This window comes from Neltuma alba, unplaced genomic scaffold (genome assembly GCF_004799145.2).
Source record: "Neltuma alba isolate B1F8T4 unplaced genomic scaffold, ASM479914v2 tig00012194_pilon, whole genome shotgun sequence".
NCBI classification, from domain to species: Eukaryota; Viridiplantae; Streptophyta; class Magnoliopsida; order Fabales; family Fabaceae; genus Neltuma; species Neltuma alba.
Genome location: NW_021636734.1, coordinates 152873 through 172438, shown reverse-complemented (window position 1 = coordinate 172438; position 19566 = coordinate 152873). Strand labels below are relative to the sequence as shown.

Here is a 19566-nt window from a genome sequence, read left to right as displayed (position 1 = left end):
ATTTTCAAGTAAATTTTTTTTTCAAAAAAAAACTTACAGTTAAGACATTACATTTATCTTAAATTATATATTTATAAAAAAGAAAGTATTTTTTTGAAAAAAATATTAAATACCAAATTTTGGTCGTTCATATTAAATTCGAATAAGTGATATTTGATAAGTATTACGATGATTATCACTACAATGGGTATTGAAACCCATTCTGAATATTTACACGTTACACCCATCTTTTTCCCCTTGGTGAATGGGTTAGCAGCCCTCAATTGTGTGCATACTCTTCACGCGCAGCTGCACTTCCAACATGTTTTATTTCATTAACATATAAAAGTTATTAGATCTTAATTAATCATATCTCATCTGCGCTCTTAACGTTTTATTTCTTAATCACCATATTAAAAAGGATCCTCATCTGAAAAAATTATCCGCGTTCGCGACCGACAACCCACCCACCCTCCACAAGACTTCCCCTCCCCTCAATTTCGTCCTTATCCATCCCCCACCTTGTCTTTGCTTTAACCCCACCATTCTCATCATTGATACAAAAAAGCAGCATTCAAAATTGCCACGCGTTCTCCACGAAATTGTTTCTAGTTCGTAGTTTTAAACTCCTGGCTGCTTACATATTAATTACATGCAACTTTCCACTTACAAACCCAAAAAAACAACAGTCATATATATTATTTTATATATCCGCCTTCAATTATATAAACTTTTGGCAGTCTCACGCGACAATGACACTGGGTCCTTATATAAAATTAAAGAAACCGGTGGCACCACGTATGGTATATTTGCAAATCAATTAAATCGCTCGAGAGCATATTCTTGGACTTGCTCCTAAAATTTCGAAGTCCGTGAAGGCTTTGGTTTTTGAATCCTGAAGCACGCATATAGATATTTCTTCAACTCTTCTATTAAACTAATTTGATTTTATGAAAAAAAATAAGGTAAGTTAAATAATTATACAAAATGTGACATGTTTTTTTTTTAACATTTCATAATCATCTTTTTTAATTTTTTCTCCTTCTTCTATTTGATTATGGCTAAAAAAATATCACTAAGGATAATTTTAAAAAAAATTAATAAATATAAAAAATAAATTTTATATTTATAATCAAAACCAACTCAACAATATATATATATATATATATATATGTTTATCAGCTTTTAATTTCTTGCTACACATGTGGAAAATGTTGACACTTAGGACGGCTTAAACTTATAGCATATGCGCACATCTCTACAGATTAAACTTTACAGATGGTTAGGTGAACTATGAATTTTATGCTCAGAAGTTTGCGCAGGTACTATCTTTGCGTATCTCTGCGAGAGTTTTTTTATTTTTATTTTTATTTTAAATAATAATATTTCAATTTATTTTTATTTATCATATTTATATTTTTTAAGATAATTTTTATAATAATGATAGTTCTAGCTAATATACTTGATTAATAAGGATATTTTATGAAAGACAACACCTATTTATTACAAATACTACCTCCTATTCTTAATATAAGTTAGTTGACTAATTTGAGTAGATTAAGAGAATTTATTAAGTTAGTTTTTTTATAATAAATAGGTGTTGTTTTAGAGTCTTATATTTAGGAACAAATTAAAAGTCAAACTAATTCTATTTAACTAATTTTTTTATTTATTTAAATTATTTAACTAACTCTTATTTTAACAGGCGAAAACATTTCTTCCTCTCTCTAGTTGCAGTCTTGCGGATAGAGATATAATTAATGTACTGAATTTTAAAAAAATAATTCATGAATGCTTTGCTCGGTCATTGTCTATTTTTCCAAAAACCATGTTTCTTCTTTTTATATTCAGCCCGTTAATATGATTATTACTTCACTGTGACGGTCTAATCATCACTTCTCACTGACGTGAGAGCGTGGAGGACCTCCTCTCGCTCCATATATAGAGCTTCCATTTGCCCTTCGCCAACACACACAAATAATCAGAGATCCAAAAAGATGAAGATATCCAATATTATCCTCATCTTCCTTTTTGTGCTTCCCTTCGCATTTGCCGACCTCAGGGTTGGATTCTATTGCACAAGCTGCCCATCCGCTGAGACTATTGTCCGTCGAGCTGTTCGGAGGCACTTCATTCGCGAGCGATCCATCACCGCCGATTTGCTTCAAATGCACTTTCATGATTGCTTTGTTAGGGTAAGAACCACTACACGTCCAAGCGACTCTATATATAGTGGTTTATTATATGTGTTGTGTCAAATATAAATATTGGCGGTGTGGTTTCAGGGATGTGACGGCTCCATACTAATTGATCCAAGAGGGCGAAAGGGATCGGAGAAGCAGGCGAGAATTAACAGAAACCTCGAAGGCTTTGACTTGATCGACGAGATAAAGGCCGCCGTAGAAAAAGCTTGTCCTTCCACGGTTTCCTGCGCAGATATCATAGCACTAGCCACGAGGGACGCGGTGGCTCTGGCGGGAGGACCCAGATACAACGTTCCAACGGGGCGCCGTGACGGGCTGGTGTCATGTCCTAGTGAAGTGCATATTCCCGGACCGTCGCTGTCGGTGTCCCAGGCATTCGAATCCTTCTTCAGAGTAAGAGGGTTTTCGTTGAACGAAATGGTGACTCTTCTGGGAGCTCACACGGTGGGCTTCACACACTGCAGTTTCGTCCGAGGCAGGCTGTCCAGTTTCGGAAACCGTGATCCTCCCATGGACCCTGCTCTGGATGCTAAGCTGGGAAGAATTTGTGGGTCGGCACAGAGGCCGGCAAGGAACGATCCTCAGATAGTGCTGGACCAAAATACATCGTTGGTATTTGATAACGAGTACTACAGGCAGGTTAGGATGAGCAGGGGGGTGCTTCATATTGACCAGCAGTTGGGTGTGGATGCGTCGTCCAGAGGCATCGTGGCTGGTTTTGCTGCCAACGAGAACAGCTTTAAGCGAAGATTCGCGGAGGCTATGATAAAGATGGGAAGCCTTGATGTTTTGGTTGGAAACGCTGGGGAGATCAGGAAGAATTGCAGGGCTTTTAATAGCCCTCGCTAGACTAGCGTGCGTGTTTGGCCAATCATATACATTCTAGCTAAATTATTGAACGAGAGGCCGTTGTCCGAGTCTACAGTAGTAATAGACTCAAATTAATTATTTGTCTCCTACAATAATAATAATAATTAATAAAATTACTTGTATTAGTTATTGGTGGTCATGTGAAACGTGCGTCATCCTCCATTAAGAAAACAAGGACAAAAGTTGGTGGCGGAGCGGGGGTAAAAAAAAATTCTTGCAAATAACGTTGCATAATGGACAGACCGGATCAGATCAAAACTCAACCCAAAATCTGATCTGAATTTTGATCAGTTTGGATTTGACAGTCTGTAGTCTGGTCCAGTTCAGTGGTGATCCAAGATTCGATTTGGTCTGCCAGATTAGTGGAATGATCCAATCAGTCCAAGTTTCCTTTGTTTTTTTTTCCCCTCTTTATGGAAGGCAAGATTTCAACATGATAGATACAATTCAAGACAAAAAGAAAACCTATAATCATATAAAACTCATCCTAAGATATTAAGATTTCATTATAAATAAACAAAAATCTCTAAAGTTATTAAAAAATTGAAAGTATCGTCTAAATTACAAATTATTGAAAATTAAAAAATTCACCTCGATTGGATCAAACTAGTCTAGGTAGTCTGATCACTTGGTCTGAAAACCAATTCAACCCGACCAATTAGTTTGGTCTAATTTTATTATATAATTTATTTTGATTAGACTAGATTGGATTTGATTGGACCACTTGAGGTTAGGTTGGACTGGACTAGATCATTAAGTTTTTACACCCCCTTACACTTACACGCAAACTTGCAACCATGTTGCATCCTGTCATATCAAATCAAACACACTCTATCTACCCCTTTTTAGTTAAAAATAATGAATTTTTAAATCAAATCTGAAGCTCTCCATAATTATTTATTATCTCCATAACCCACCCTCCAAGTGAATTTCCCTCCCCTCAATTTCGTCCTGATCCTCAAACTTGTCTTTTTGTTTTAACCCCACCATTCTCATTATTGATGCAGAAAAGCAGCATTAAAAGTTGCTGCGCGTTCCCCAAATTAAATTTGTTTCTGATTCATAGTTTTAAACTCCTACTTGCATATTAATTAATCCAACTTTCCACAAACAAAAGAAAAGTTTCATATACATCCACCTTCAATTATGTAAACTTTAGGTAGTCTCATTCGCTATTGACATTATTGGCTTCTTTTATATAATTAAAGAGACCTGTGGCACTACATATATATTTGCAAATTAAATCGCTCGAGACACCATATTCTTGTACATGCTCCTAAAATCCCGCACTGCTTTGAGGGACTTAATTGGCTTCTGGATTCAGGTGCACGTGTGAAGTTAGATGATAGAGCATATACATGCGTATAAGCTTTTAATTTCTTGCTACGCATACGGGCTGAAAATTTTGACACTGACACCGGTTTCAACTCATAGCATATACGCACATCTCCACAGATTAAACTTTACAAATGCTTTACAAGCAAACTATGAATTTTATACTTATAATGTGCGTGAAACGAAAATCTCTCTCTCTCTCTCTCTACACACACACGGGTAGCAGATATATCCGTATATATAATGTACTGAGTTAGAAAAATAATAACGGTCATGAACTCCTTGCTTGCTCATTGATTAATTTCCCAAAAACCATGCCTGGCTCTTCCTTTTATATTCACTTATTCAGCACGCGTTAATATAAATTATTACTTCCGCCTGACTATCTATATAGTCATCACTCCTCATCACTAATGCGAGTGTGCAGGACCTCCTCTCGCTCGATATATATAACTTCCGTTTGCCCCTTGTGATGAGTATAAACTCAAGGGGAGAGCTTAATCCCAAAAGACTAACCTATTGGGATTGGGTTCTTCCTTTGGGCTTATGCTTATCACATTGATGCTTTTATTAAGAGTCAGCCAACCAGAAAGGGTTACCTGCGGAGGGTTCTTACCGGTAAAAAGACCGAGTGAAGTGCTGTAGAGTGGAGCCACCGGGGACATCGGCTCTCGAGAAAAGTGCTCTATTATGAGTCCCACGTTAGGAAATCTCAGAAGTGTTGTGGAATTTATAAGTTCAAAAAACTCTTCCTTCTAATAGGCTAGTCTTTTAACATAGACTCTTCCTTTAGGCTTGTACTCATCACACCCCTCCCCAGCACACACAAATATACAGAGATCCAAAAAAATGAAGATAGCCAATATTATCCTCATCTTCCTTTTCGTGCTTCCCGTCGCATTTGCCGACCTCGGGGTTGGATTCTATCGCAGAAGCTGCCCATCCGCTGAGACTATCGTCCGTCGAGCTGTGCGAAGGCACTTCAATCGCCAACGAACCATCACCGCCGACTTGCTTCAGATGCACTTTCATGATTGCTTTGTTAGGGTAAGATCCTCTGCAAGTCCAAGTGACTCTATACATACTTGTTTTAGTATATGACTATATGTATTTTGTCAAGCATAAATGTTGGCGGTATGGTTTCAGGGATGTGACGGCTCCATACTAATTGATCCACGAGGGCAAAAGGGATCGGAGAAGCAGGCGGGACCCAACATAAACCTTGAAGGCTTTGACTTGATAGACGAGATAAAGGCCGCAGTAGAAAAAGCTTGCCCTTCCACGGTTTCCTGCGCAGATATCATAACACTAGCCACAAGGGACGCGGTGGCTCTGGCGGGAGGACCCAGATACAACATTCCAACTGGGCGCCGCGACGGGCTGGTGTCAAGTCCTAATGAAGTGAATATTCCCGGACCGTCGCTGTCGGTGTCTCAGGCATTCGAATCCTTCAGAGTAAAAGGGTTTTCGTTGAACGAAATGGTGACTCTTCTGGGAGCCCACACGGTGGGCTTCACACAATGCAGTTTGGTCCGAGGCAGGCTGTCCAGTTTCGGAAACCGTGATCCTACCATGGACCCTACTTTGGATGATAAGCTGGGAAGAATCTGTGGGTCGGCACAGAGGCCGGCAAGGAACGATCCTCAGATAGTGCTGGACCAAAATACATCGTTGGTGTTTGATAACGAGTACTACAGGCAAGTGAGGATGAGGAGAGGGGTGCTTCATATTGATCAGCAGGTGGGTGTGGATGCGTCGTCCAGAGGCATCATGGCTGGTTTTGCTGCCAACGGGAACAGCTTTAAGCGAAGCTTCGCGAAGGCTATGATAAAGATGGGAAGCCTTGATGTTCTGGTTGGAAACGCTGGGGAGATCAGGAAGAATTGCAGGGCTTTCAATGATCCTCGCTAGACTAGTGATTTTGCCTTTGCCCAATCACATTCCACCTAAATTAAAGGAGGCTGCTGTTATCCGAGTCCATAGCAGTGATGGACTCAAATTAATTATTTGTCTCATTGTATCGCATTCATCACCCTGTAAGATAGACGGTGGTGTGACCCTTAGACGTTGATCTTTTGGATTCTGGAATGATGATTTAATTTGGTTTATATTTCTTGCCCTTTTTTAAATCTTGGGAATGAATCTCTGGTGGAATGATATGGTTTATACAAGCATGGAAACAGTCAAACACGTGATCGTTTGCGGTAAGTTGTACATAGAAAGTCGAAATATTTCAAATTTACATGCCAGCAAGGGAAGAATGTCTTGCTGGTTGGTTCTCCGGCGGAGACCGCTAGGGCGGACAAAGCAGCGTAAAAAATTGTGGATAAACTAGCACTGTAAAATAAGAGATGAAGCAAGTCGTTAAAGAGGTGAGAACTCCTCCACGTAAGGTAATAATTAAGGATTATTGGAACTAAAGTTATGACTTTCGAGGGGCAACCGAGAATTCTACCTATTATTAGGTCTCAATAATCTTGATCTATGTGTTTTGGGCTTGTTTGACTGAAAATCAAAACCATACTTTTTTAAATAATTTTATAATATATTAAATAAATACTCTTCCGATTCTAAACCTGAGACCCATTTTATAGTGTATATATATAAGGGTCTTATATTTAGGATTGGAGGAGTATATGAGAAGAATTTTGTCTTGATTTACATAAAAATACTTTTAAAAAAATGCTTTTTGGAATTTTCAAACACCCCTTAATCAAGAAGCATCTTCCGCATACGAGGCCATCGGATGATTACATTTTTCTTCCCTCTTGAGTTTTCAAGACGTTTGGGCCCGCGACGACTTCTAGTGGCCCGTGACCGCCCAATCTACTAAAAATAGAGTTTCCTTGTTTATGGTAAAATAAATTCATTTGTCGTGAAATATCTTGAGATGTGCCATAAACAATGCCCTGAATCTTGTATCCCCCTAATTACCACCAACTTGTTTTCCAATGCAGTCTCTTTGGCAATAATTTTTATATTTTGATAAATCGTTTTATAATATAATACTAATTGGTGCGTGGAATTGTAGCCCTACCACGTTCTGATGCATGCCCTACAGCGCAGTCGCAGTGGATGCTGCTTGTGTCGCCATTCATGATGTCCAATCCTAATTAAATAGTATTCTTCCGGTCCTAAATATATGATCTTTTTTGTAATGTAATTTACATTACAAAAAAAAAACAAATATTAATATATCCACAGGCTTGTAGCAAAAAATTGTGACACCCTACTTTCTATTGTGAACAACTATTTTCACTATAAAATCTTATATTTAGATCCGGAAGTAATACTTTTGTAATTAAATCTGGTGAATTTTATTTGGAAAATTTTAATTTAAATAACAATGTTTAGGCAAATAATTATGATCATAAAATCACAACACCATTTTACATTTTATATTTTTAAAAATAAAATTATTGAAATGTAATTGAAAAATAATAATGCCTAATGTATTTAAATTAGTTCTAGAACATTAAAATAAGATGTACGCGCATAACATGATTTTTGAAAAGTGCTCACCAAAATTACTTGTGTCTCTGCATCCATGTGCAAATCATCACGTGGTTGAAGTTGAAGGCCTAGAGCGCCTCCTAATCCAATGGAATGATCGTTAACTTACGACTTGTTGCTAAATCTATATCTATATATTCTATATTCTATATAGACGCTACATTGATCCCACTAATTAAATTACATAATAAAGCATGATTCAACCGGTAGACAGTCCCAGCTGTTTTTAACTAGTAGGTACTATTGCATTTCATAGGATGGGAAAAAGTTGTCGGCCACTGATTAATAAAAAGGGGGCATGAAAAACGTTGTAGTAAATTTTTGTTGTTTCGTTCTGCTCCCCTTTCATCGTCTGGAAAATTTTCCAGCTTTTCCGTTGGGGTCGAGCAATTTTCCTGGTTCAGAGCGCTCTAGATTATGAAAAGACAAGTTGCAGGGCACAAAATGATGAATGATGCGTAATTTAAGCGGCGTGAAATGGACAGATGGTCAGAGCATATATGGAGATGGGTATACGTGCACTGTATTCATTATAATTTTAAGACCCAAATTAATCCTCTGACCACTGACCACCCTCCTTTAATTTTTTTTTTCTGGTGAATCCTTCTTCCAATTTTTTTGAATATTCTTCATGCGCAGCTGCACTCCCTATAACCCTTCTTTCATTATCTAGAAATAAGTAAATTTTAATTTCCAAATCTCACCCTATGCACAATTTTTAAAATTATTATACTCCTTACATTTTGTAAACTTCCAGGAAAAATTAATTACTTATTTTCAAACATTGTTTAGATGTCTTTTTTTTTTTAGTCAGCTGCTTGAATTATTTAAAAATTATTTATAATTTTATATTAAGAGAGTGTTTAATTACATAATTTTAAAAATAATTTTACGATATATAAAGTAAATATATAAGAAAATTTTTGTTTCGATTTATATAAAAATTTTTTTAAAAAACCGGACACCCGTTAAGTAGGAGGAGAATTAAAATGATTCTAATCTGAAACATTATCCGCTTGCTCTCTACCAACCATCCATGTGAATTCCGCTCAATTCGATCAGTCTTGTCTTTCTTTTCTTTTTGGAACCAGCACTGGGTCTCACCGATCCGTCAACTCTTCTTTCTTTCAACCTCATCTTTCCAATTATAAACACGTAAGCAGCGTTAAAAAGTGCCACACATTCCCCCAAAACTATTTCTAATTTTTTATTTCTCAACTGTTTTCACGTGAAGCTTCCATTTACTGATAAAAGACAAGTTTCACAGTAAATTTAAACTGTTGCAACTCCACTGGTTAATGACATTGGATTCTCATATGACCAAAGCAAAAACCATGCGTGCTTTTTATTTTTATATGGAGTGCTTTAGTTTAATTATCACTACATATTTGATTAGCAAGTCGCTCCTCATTATAGTATGAGATGCATCTCTGTGTATAAATACGATCCTTCCTTCTCGCCTTCCTCATCAACTCACAAATACATCGAGGAAGCCAAAAATGAAGATATCCAGTATCATCCTTGTCTTGCTTTTTATGCTTCCCTTTGCATTTGCCCACCTGAGGGTTGGATTCTATCGCAGAAGCTGCCCATCTGCCGAGACCATCGTCCGTCATGCCGTGCTGAGGCGCTTCAAACACCACAGATTCATCACCGCCGACCTCCTTCAAATGTACTTCCACGATTGCTTTGTTAGAGTAAGAAAGAACCACCGCGTCCGGGCTATTCGTTATTCTTGTCTTTGTTAATAATGTCACGTAACGTACGTATGATGTTGTCGCTGATGCCGCGGTTAAATTTCAGGGATGCGACGGCTCCATACTAATAGACCCAAGGAGGGGAAACGCATCGGAGAAACAAGCACCGCCCAACATAAACCTCGATAGCTTTGAGTTGATCGACGACATAAAGAGAGCCTTAGAAAAAGCCTGTCCTTCCACAGTTTCGTGCGCAGATATCCTAACGCTGGCCACAAGGGACGCGGTGGCTCTAGCGGGAGGACCCAGATACAACGTTCCCACAGGCCGCCGAGATGGGCTGGTGTCCAATCCTAAAGAAGTTAACGTGCCAAAATCATCTTTCTCAGTGTCTCAGGCGTTCGAATCTTTCAGAGCAAAAGGGTTTTCGTTGAAGGAGATGGTGACTCTTCTGGGAGCACACACGGTGGGCTTCACTCACTGCAGCTTGGTTCGAGGCAGGCTGTCCAGTTTTGGAAGGCGTGATCCTACTATGGACCCTGCTCTGAATGCTAAGCTGGTACGAACGTGTGGGTCAGCGAGACGGCCGGCGAGGAACAATCCCCAGATAGTGTTGGACCAAAACACGTCGTTCGTATTTGATAACGAGTACTACAGGCAGATCAGGAAGAGGAGAGGGGTGCTTCATATTGACCAGCAATTGGCTGTGGATAAGTCGTCCAGGGGCATTGTTGCGGGTTTTGCGGCGAATGGTGAGAGTTTTAAGCGAAGCTTCGCAAATGCTATGATCAAGCTGGGAAGCCTTGACGTTTTGGTCGGAAAATCTGGGGAGATCAGGAAGAATTGCCGGGCTTTTAATCATCATCGTTAGGCTAATGTATTTGCACAGTCGTATTCAGAGCTAACGTAGGCCGCTATCCTTATCCGAGTAATCATTTGCCTCGTTGTATCCCACTCACCTTTCCCAGACGTGGTGGGCTCGTTGTTTTGGACCGATTTGATTTTTATATCTCTCTCCGTTGTTTTTTTTTTTTTTAAATGACTTCGACCTAGGGCATGCATGGATCTCACATGAAGTGAAAAACAGAACTTGTCTACGATTTCCATGCATTCTCCCCCAAGAAGAAGTGCATCAAGTTAACAGAAATTTATTATGATTGTATTCTTGTCTAACTTTCCCTTCTCTTTATATTTACAAATTATTTTCACATCATCTCTCTCCCTTTTTTCTCTTTTTCTAATGAAAATTTAAAAATAAAATTAAAAAGCAAGCATTAAATGTACTAAAAATAATTTACTTAGGGCCAAAACTTCTTATTATTAGTGACTTATATTTAGTACTGTACTGGAGTGGGACAAGTATTCTGCACGGGAACACAGGATGCACATAGCCCTAGGATGAACCTGGAAAGTAATTAGCTGGAGTGCGTATTTCAATTGAAGACCAACAAATAAGGAATATCTTGCCGGTTGGTCATCCATAGACACTCGAATCAACGTGGAACAATTAGGATTGGTATTAAGATAAATCGATATTGCGGTTATGACGGGGTACTTGCAGTGGACAGATATTTGGTTCTCCGCGTAAAGAATCAAGCAGAAGGATAATTAAGCAGGTGGTGTTCCACGTTATAAATCATATCTGGAGTACATAAAACCAAAGAACCGCGAACGTGATTAAGAATTACCCTAATATTCATTATTGTGCAATTAATATCATAAATAAAATTTATAATTAGACTGAAACACCCGAAAACAACTCATTAACTATTACACCACCCTACCACTAAATGTTTCAAACTAAGAGTTTTCATTTTCTAAAAATGCTTTTTATTTGTGAATATATGCATACATATCACACCATTTTTGAGGCATAAATAACAAACTAATTCACCAGATTTCTTATGACACGTCTCGAGCGTGTGGTGACGTTGCGTACCTAAATTTGATAGAATGATGCTTGCGTAAATTTGTTTGGTATGACTATGGCATTTGGGAGTGGAGAAACTGAAACGTACAATTTATTTTTTTATATTTGGTTAAATATAATTAGAATTAAAAAGACAGAGATACCCTTGGAAGAAAACGTCCTTCAGCTGTTGTCTTTGGCATCATCGTGTAAATTCACCAACAATGAACAATAATCAAATCGCTGGGGGTTCAATGGGCAGATTTTGCAGACCAATTTTTGAGTCCAATCGAACTTGGAGGTTTCGGTTCAGACGGAACAGAAAACTTGGAGGTTTTGGATTGACATATAATTTTTTCCCAAAAAAAAAGAAAAGGTATCGAGTTCGCGAGACATGACTGGTTTGGAGATGAAGTAAAACCGGGCCCTTGAGATCTTCTACTGGCCCGATGAGGCCCAATATACCAATAGAAGAGTTTATGATCGAAACCAATTTCTCTGTGTATTGCACCCAAAAAAAAAAAAACAGTTCTTCTGTTGTGAAATGCACGATATTTAAATTTTTCTACGGACAGACTCTTATATCCACCCTAATTTACCACCAAAAAAAAATTCTCCTGTAATATCGTAAGAAATAAATTTTTATTAATTTGTTTGATGACATACTTGTGATTGCATAATTTTTCTAGATGAAAAAAACGTAAAAACTTATTTTTCCAAAACCATATAGACTTCTTTTTTCCTGGGGGTTACCAAAATAATATGTTAGTATTTTTTTAAAAAAAAGTATATCTCATCCTCTAAGCAATGCCTTGATGTTGTTATTTAGGAAACAATCCATTTAAAAGAGTATTAATTGATACGTCTGTACTGATACAAACGAATGGTTGCATGGATTTTTTTTCCTTATATTCTTCTTCATTTATTTTTTGTAAAAACAATATATTTATTTTGTTAAGTGAAAAATACGGCTTTTGACTTCAAAAAAAAAAAAGGATTCTGAACAATCAATAAGCCGTAAAAGGAGAGGATGTTCGGCGGAAGTCGGGCCTGGATGGTATCAGCATCAGCACGATGGTGGCACCAGATATAAATATATGGTATACTCTCATCATTACTGATTTTTTGTTAAAATTTTTTGAATAGAAAAGCATTTAATTGAACCTCTCCATTAGCGTTTTCTTTTTCCTGTATAATCTTCAGGATGGGCTTTTCTCCCCTAATGACTCCAAAGAAATGAGCTAATCAAGTTACTTACCCATAATAGTAATTAATACGAGTAAAATGACTTGTATTAGTTATTGATAGCGATGTGAAACGTGCATCATCCTCCTTTAAGAAGACAAAGACAAAAGTTGGTGGCGGAACCCCCAAAAAAAAAAAAAAAAACTAAAATCCCAAACGTGCGGCCGCGTTGCGTCCTGTCGTATTGGATCAAACATATTTTACCGACCCTTTTTTAATTAAAATTAATGAATTTTCAAATCAAATCATAATTATTTATTATCTTCATAACGTTTTAAGTATTAAATTTGAAGCATATAAATTCACCTGATCAATTTAAACAAGGAAAAGAAAAAACTGAATATAGAATGAAATAAAAACATTTTTTCACCAGAGAGTGAAATCAAAATAATTGAAACTGCATTTTTACATACACACACATTATTATACAACCAAAAGGGGGCGCAGGGTTTTCCGCGGTGAAGGCACTTTCTGTATTATTGTCAAGACCTTAATCTGGACACTATCCTCTGATTATTATATTAATTGGAATATGCAGGCGCCATATTTACACACATAATATTATCCACAATGATAATTTACGTGATTTTTTAAAATAATGTTATACTTGCGGTTTCCTTTTAAATGAAGCAATGATTATTAGGTTGTTTTCCCAAATGGCACCCATTCAAGTAATCATCTTGTTGTTAATATTCCCTCAATTATATATGCATCGAGATGCAAAACGTGCATCGTCCCCCCCGTTGAGAATTGAAAATAAGTAGTACTACAAAAAATTGGATATGCAGGGGGGCCGCCATAGGATCGAGTTCGCGAGACATGACTGGTTTGGAGGTGAAGAGAGTGTGCAAGGTGATAGGACCCTTGAGATCTTCTACAACCCCGATGCGGCCCAAAATACCAATAGAAGAGTTTATGACCGAAACCGATTTCTCTGTTTATTGCACCCAAAAAAATGTGAAGTACACGATATTTAAGTTTTTCTACGGACAGGCTCTTATATCCACCCTACTTCCCAAAAAAAATTGTTTTCTCCTGTAATATCGTTAGAAATAATTTTTTATTAATTTATTTAATGGCATACTTGTGATTGCATAATTTTTCTAGATTAAAACAAACGTAAAAACTTATTTTTACAAAAATATATAGACTTCTTTTTTCCTGGGGGTTACCAAAATAATATATTAGTATATCCATTCAAAAAAAGTATATCTCATCCTCTAAGCAATGCCTTGATGTTGTTATTTAGGAAACAGTCCATTTAAAAGAGAATTAATTGATACGTCTGTACTGATACAAAAGAGTGAGAGCATGGAATTTTTTTCCCTTATATTCTTTTTCATTTATTTTTGGTAAAAACAATACATTTATTTTGTTAAGTGAAAAATACGGCTTTTGGGAGGGGGAGGGGAAAAAAAAGACCCTGAAAGATCTATAAGCCGTAAAAGGAGAGGACGTTCGGAGGAAGTCAGGCCCTGGATGGCATCAGCATGAGCATTTTCGGTGCTTATCACTTTGATAAGCACCATAAACTCATCAAATCTGGATCGTATATAACTCATTTGGATAGTTTAGATTTGATTTTTTATTTTTATTTATTTAAAATAATTATTTTAATACGTATATAATCTAAAATAGTGATAATCTCTTAACTATCATTGTTTCAAAAAATAGTTTTTTCTATTTAAAAATAATTAATTAAAAAAATCAAATTTAGACAATCCAAATGAAATATAAACGATCCAGATTTGATGAGTTTATAGTGTTTATCAAAGTGATGTGCTGCACCAAAACTGGTTCCATGAGCATGATGGTGGCACTGGATATAAATTTATGGCATACTCTCATCATTACTGATTTTTTGTTAAAAATTTTTGAATAGGAAAGCATTTAATTGAACCCCTCCATTAACGTTTTCGTTTTCCTATATAATCTTCGGGATGGTTTTTTTCTCCCCTGATGACGCCAAATAAATGAGCTAATCAAGTTACTTACCCATAATAATAATAATTAATAAAATGACTTGTATTAGTTATTGACGGCGATGTGAAACGTGCATCATCCTCCTTTAAGAAGACAAGGACAAAAGTTGGTGGTGCAAAAAAAAAAAAAAAAAAACTAAAACTAAGACCACAAACATGTAGCCTTGTTGCGTCCTGTCGTATCGTATCAAACATGCTCTGTCAACCCTTTTTTAATTAAAGATAATGAATTTTCAAATCAAACCATAATTATTTATTGTCTTCATAACGTTGTAAGTATTAAATTTGAAGCATATAAATTCATCTGATCAATTTAAACAAGGAAAAGGAAAAAAAAGAATATAGAGTGTTGAAATATTTGATTCGTTTGTTGTATTTTCCTGTTTAGTTTGTAGGCCCAAATTAGTGTGATGGGCCCGAATGTATGTAGCCCATGAGGATTAGTTTCTAGTTGCGTATCTGAGTGTAATTTGATTTGTCACTATGACTTGTATATATAATGGGTCTCGGTAGGCCCGAAAGTGTAATCCATTTTTGATCATTAATGAAGTATTCAGATTGATCAAACTGTGTGTTTAGGAGGATATTTCGGATTGCCACGTCCAACATGGCATCAGAGCCAAACGTCGCCGTTTAAGTGATGCTGAGAAAAGCTCCTCGACGACGGTCTGCCAAGAATCGCGCAGAGAAACCCTAATCCTCCACCGTAAGAACCATGGGTGAAGAGAAGGTCACGCCCGAGAGCATCCCGTTTTCGCACCCCCTGTTTTTGCATCCGTCTGACACGCAGGGGACGGTAATCATCCCACACGTCCTCACCGGTACTGAAAATTACACAGTATGGTCCCGCGCAATGAAAATCACACTTCTCGGCAAGCAAAAGCTGGGTTTCGTCGATGGTTCTTGCAAGAAAAGCGACCAAGAAACGAGTCTCTGGCCACAATGGGAGAGATGCAACGCTGTTGTCCTCTCCTGGCTGATTAATTCGATATCCAAGGAACTCGCCAGTGGGATTATCTACTTTCAGGATGCGCACGGAGTGTGGGTCGAACTGAAGGAGCGGTTTGACAAGAAGAGCGGCTCAAGAATTTTCGCATTACACCGGGAAATTCACTCGCTCCGTCAAGGTTTGAATTCTGTCACCGCTTATTTCTCCAAATTGAAAGAGTTGTGGGAAGAGCAGGCCGCTCTCATCGCTATCCCGTCCTGTAATTGCTCGATCGCCAAAGCCTATTCCGACGCCGTTCAAGAACAGAAACTATTACAGTTTCTGATGGGGCTCAACGAGAATTTTTCTCAAGCCCGCGGTCAAATATTGATGATGTTCCCTCTCCCATCCGTTAACGAGGCATACTCACTGATCGTCCAGGATGAAACCCAACGCATCCTGTCTTACCGTGATAAGAACGTTCCCACCGAAGGCCTTGCAATGGCTGCAAGGGGAAGGGGGCGTGGCCGAGGACGCGGGAGAGGAGATAGTACACTGGAGTGTACACACTGTCACAAGAAGGGACACCTCAGAGAAAATTGTTTCCAGCTCGTGGGATATCCACCAGGCTTCAAGGGGAACAAAGGAAGACAACAAGGGGATTCTCAGCCAAAGGGAGCTGATTATTTCAAAGATGTTGACCCTCAAGGGCACGCAGTAACCACGGTTGCCCCAACATTCACACAAGACCAGTATGAGAAGATCCTGGAATTGTTGAAAAAGGAGACTGAGCCTACGGTCCACGCTTTAACCGGTACAGGTTTGACCTCTCCTGCTCATAATGTTGAAATTCACACACACTGGATTTTAGATTCAGGTGCTACTACTCATATGATTGGAAAACTTGAATTGTTTGATGATTGTGAGTTGTATAATGGACCAATTAATTCAATTAAGATACCAAATGGGGATAGACTTTCTGTTACACACACTGGTTCTATCACAGTTGCGGACAATGTTGTTATTCATAATGTTCTTTATGCTCCTCGCTTAGCATTTAATCTCATATCCATATCTAGATTTACAAAAGAAAATAATTGTATGGCAGCCTTCTTTCCTGATCTCTGTATACTGCAGGGCCTTCAGGATGGGAGGATCAGGATGACTGGTAGAGAGTATAAGGGATTATATGTGCTAAAAGTCACCAACAATACCCCTGTTTCAGTCAATGTAATTCAAAATGAGAAAATTTCCAGGAAAGATTATGATATACTGTTATGGCATAGAAGGCTAGGACATGCACCTTTGTCTGTGATAAAGCATCTGGATTCTATATGTACTGACAATTCTGTTCTGAATAAAAGTCCTCATTCTTGTGATATTTGCATTCGATCCAAACAAACTAAATTTCCCTTTAACTCTAGTGTTATCAAGTCTAAAAAGTGTTTTGATTTAATTCATGCTGATGTTTGGGGCCCATATAGGAACCCCACACATCAGGGTTTTCAATTCTTTTTAACCTTAGTTGATGATTTTTCGAGGGGGACTTGGATATTTTTAATGAGACATAAGAGTGAAACAGAATCACATATTCGAAATTTCATTTCCTACATTTCAACACAGTTTTCTGTCACTGTGAAAAAGATTAGGAGTGACAATGGCACTGAATTTACCAACAGTCAGTTAAAAACTTATTTCCAGCAAAGGGGTATAATCCATCAAACTAGTTGTCCTTATACTCCAGAACAAAATGGGGTAGTGGAAAGGAAACATAGAACTATTATGCAGATTACTAGGAGTCTCATTCTTTAATCTGGAATACCTATCAAGTATTGGGGAGAGTGTGTCAAGATGGCTGTTTTCATTCTTAATAGGGTCCCATCTAGGATACTTGAGTACCAGACACCTTATGAAAGAGTCTATGGTACTAAACCGGATTTAAGCAATCTAAGAACCTTTGGATCCCTTGCCTATGCGACTGACTTAAGGACCAGTGATAAATTACAGCCTAGGTCAATTCCTAGCATATTCCTAGGATATCCTGATAACCAGAAGGGTTTTCTCCTTCTTAATCTAAAGGAAAACAATTTTTTTGTAAGTAGGCATGTGAATTTCGTTGAAGATAAATTCCCTTTCAGGGATGTTAAAGAAAACTTTCAAAATGGCTTGAGTAATGACATTAGATCTATGTTTTGGTTTGAATCAGATATTTTTGAGAAACAGAATTCAGAATCGGTTAAAGAACCCCGATTAGATAATAGTGGTGATGAATTAGTTGGAAATAGAATGTCCAATGAAGAAATCAGTGAAGGTAATAATGATGTTAATGATGATAATGTGCACAACAGAAATGGAATTCATACTCATAGGACCACACGTACTAGAAAGCCCCCCATTTGGGCTAATGATTATGTTTGTTCTTTATTACAATTTGATTCGGACAGACCTGTTAAGAGTAACTGCAAATATCCTATTGATGATTACTTATCTTATGCCTCAATGTCTCCCGATCACATGTGTTTTTTAACCTCCCTTGATTCAAATAATGAACCATCATGTTATCAAGAAGCTGTTCAAAATCCAGATTGGGTTAAGGCCATGCAGGCTGAAATGAATGCTTTAGAAAATAATGGAACTTGGACTATAGTGCCTTTACCTAAAGGAAAAAGCCCCATTGGTTGCAAATGGGTGTATAAAATCAAGTATAATGCTCATGGTAGCATAGAAAAGTATAAGGCTAGATTAGTGGCTAAAGGCTATAGTCAAAAGGAAGGGATTGATTACCATGAGACCTTTTCCCCTGTTGTAAAAATGTTTACTGTTAGAGTGGTTCTAAAATTAGCAGCTGTGAATAAATGGAGTGTATATCAAATGGATGTTCATAACGCTTTTTTACAGGGAGATTTAGATGAGGAAGTTTATATGAAAATACCTCAGGGTTTTGAGAGAAAGGGGGAGCAAATGGTTTGCAAATTGAATAAATCTCTTTATGGTTTAAAACAGGCTTCAAGACAGTGGAATCAAAAGCTGTCTGAATCATTGCAGAAAGGAGGTTTTACTCAAAGTAAATCAGATTATTCTCTCTTTATTAAACATTATGATGATGGGGTTGTACTTATTCTAGTATATGTGGATGACTTATTGATAACTGGGAGTACAGAATTTGGCATTAGTAAAACTAAGGATTTTTTGCACAGACATTTTAAGATTAAGGATCTTGGTTTAATGAAATATTTCCTTGGGATAGAATTTGCTAAATCTGAAAAAGGAATTATTTTGTCACAAAGGAAATATGTTCTAGATTTGCTGTTTGAGACTGGTATGACAGGTTGTAAGCCCTTGGGAGTCCCAATGGCACAAAGTCTGAAGCTGTTTCCCTATGATGAAAAGAGGAACAAGAAGGAGGATCTATTACAGGAACCTGAAAAATACAGACGCTTGGTGGGTAAGTTGATATATCTAACTATGACCAGACCTGATATATCTTATTCTGTGCAGACGTTGAGTCAATTCATGCAAATGCCAACCAAGGCTCATATGGCTGCAGCAAGAGGTGTTCTGCCCTATCTAAAAGGGACTCCTGGCTTGGGAATTTTCATCAGTTCTAAAGGGAAACCAGAATTAGAGTGTTATTGTGATTCAGATTGGGCATCATGTGCAATGTCAAGAAGGTCTGTTTCGGGTTACTTGTTGAAGTTGGGAGGCTCACTTGTAATGTGGAAAACAAAGAAACAAAACACTGTTTCTAAGTCCTCTGCTGAGGCAGAATATAGGGCTTTAAGTATGGCCATTTCAGAAGTAGTATGGGCCCTCAGTTTGCTGAAAGATTTGGGAATAACTCACAATGATCCAGTGAAGGTGTATTGTGACAGCAAAGCTGCAATACATATTGCAGCTAACCCAG

The 19566-nt window shown here is 37.6% G+C and overlaps 3 protein-coding genes across 3 annotated transcripts; all 3 read left to right on the top strand.

Moving 5' to 3' along the window:
• The first annotated feature begins 1760 nt into the window (after nt 1-1760).
• On the top strand, nt 1761-3166 carry LOC114724664 (peroxidase 44-like). Its single transcript, XM_028911063.1, has 2 exons — nt 1761-2174; nt 2265-3166. The coding sequence occupies exons 1-2, from the start codon at nt 1977-1979 to the stop codon at nt 3030-3032; spliced, it is 966 nt and encodes a 321-aa protein (XP_028766896.1). The 5' UTR covers nt 1761-1976; the 3' UTR covers nt 3033-3166.
• A 2046-nt stretch (nt 3167-5212) lies between these two features.
• On the top strand, nt 5213-6497 carry LOC114724624 (peroxidase 57-like). The gene is made up of 2 exons (XM_028911015.1): nt 5213-5435; nt 5535-6497. The coding sequence occupies exons 1-2, from the start codon at nt 5238-5240 to the stop codon at nt 6297-6299; spliced, it is 963 nt and encodes a 320-aa protein (XP_028766848.1). The 5' UTR covers nt 5213-5237; the 3' UTR covers nt 6300-6497.
• A 2864-nt stretch (nt 6498-9361) lies between these two features.
• On the top strand, nt 9362-10626 carry LOC114724623 (peroxidase 44-like). Its single transcript, XM_028911014.1, has 2 exons — nt 9362-9598; nt 9705-10626. The coding sequence occupies exons 1-2, from the start codon at nt 9401-9403 to the stop codon at nt 10467-10469; spliced, it is 963 nt and encodes a 320-aa protein (XP_028766847.1). The 5' UTR covers nt 9362-9400; the 3' UTR covers nt 10470-10626.
• Nucleotides 10627-19566: the final 8940 nt, after the last annotated feature.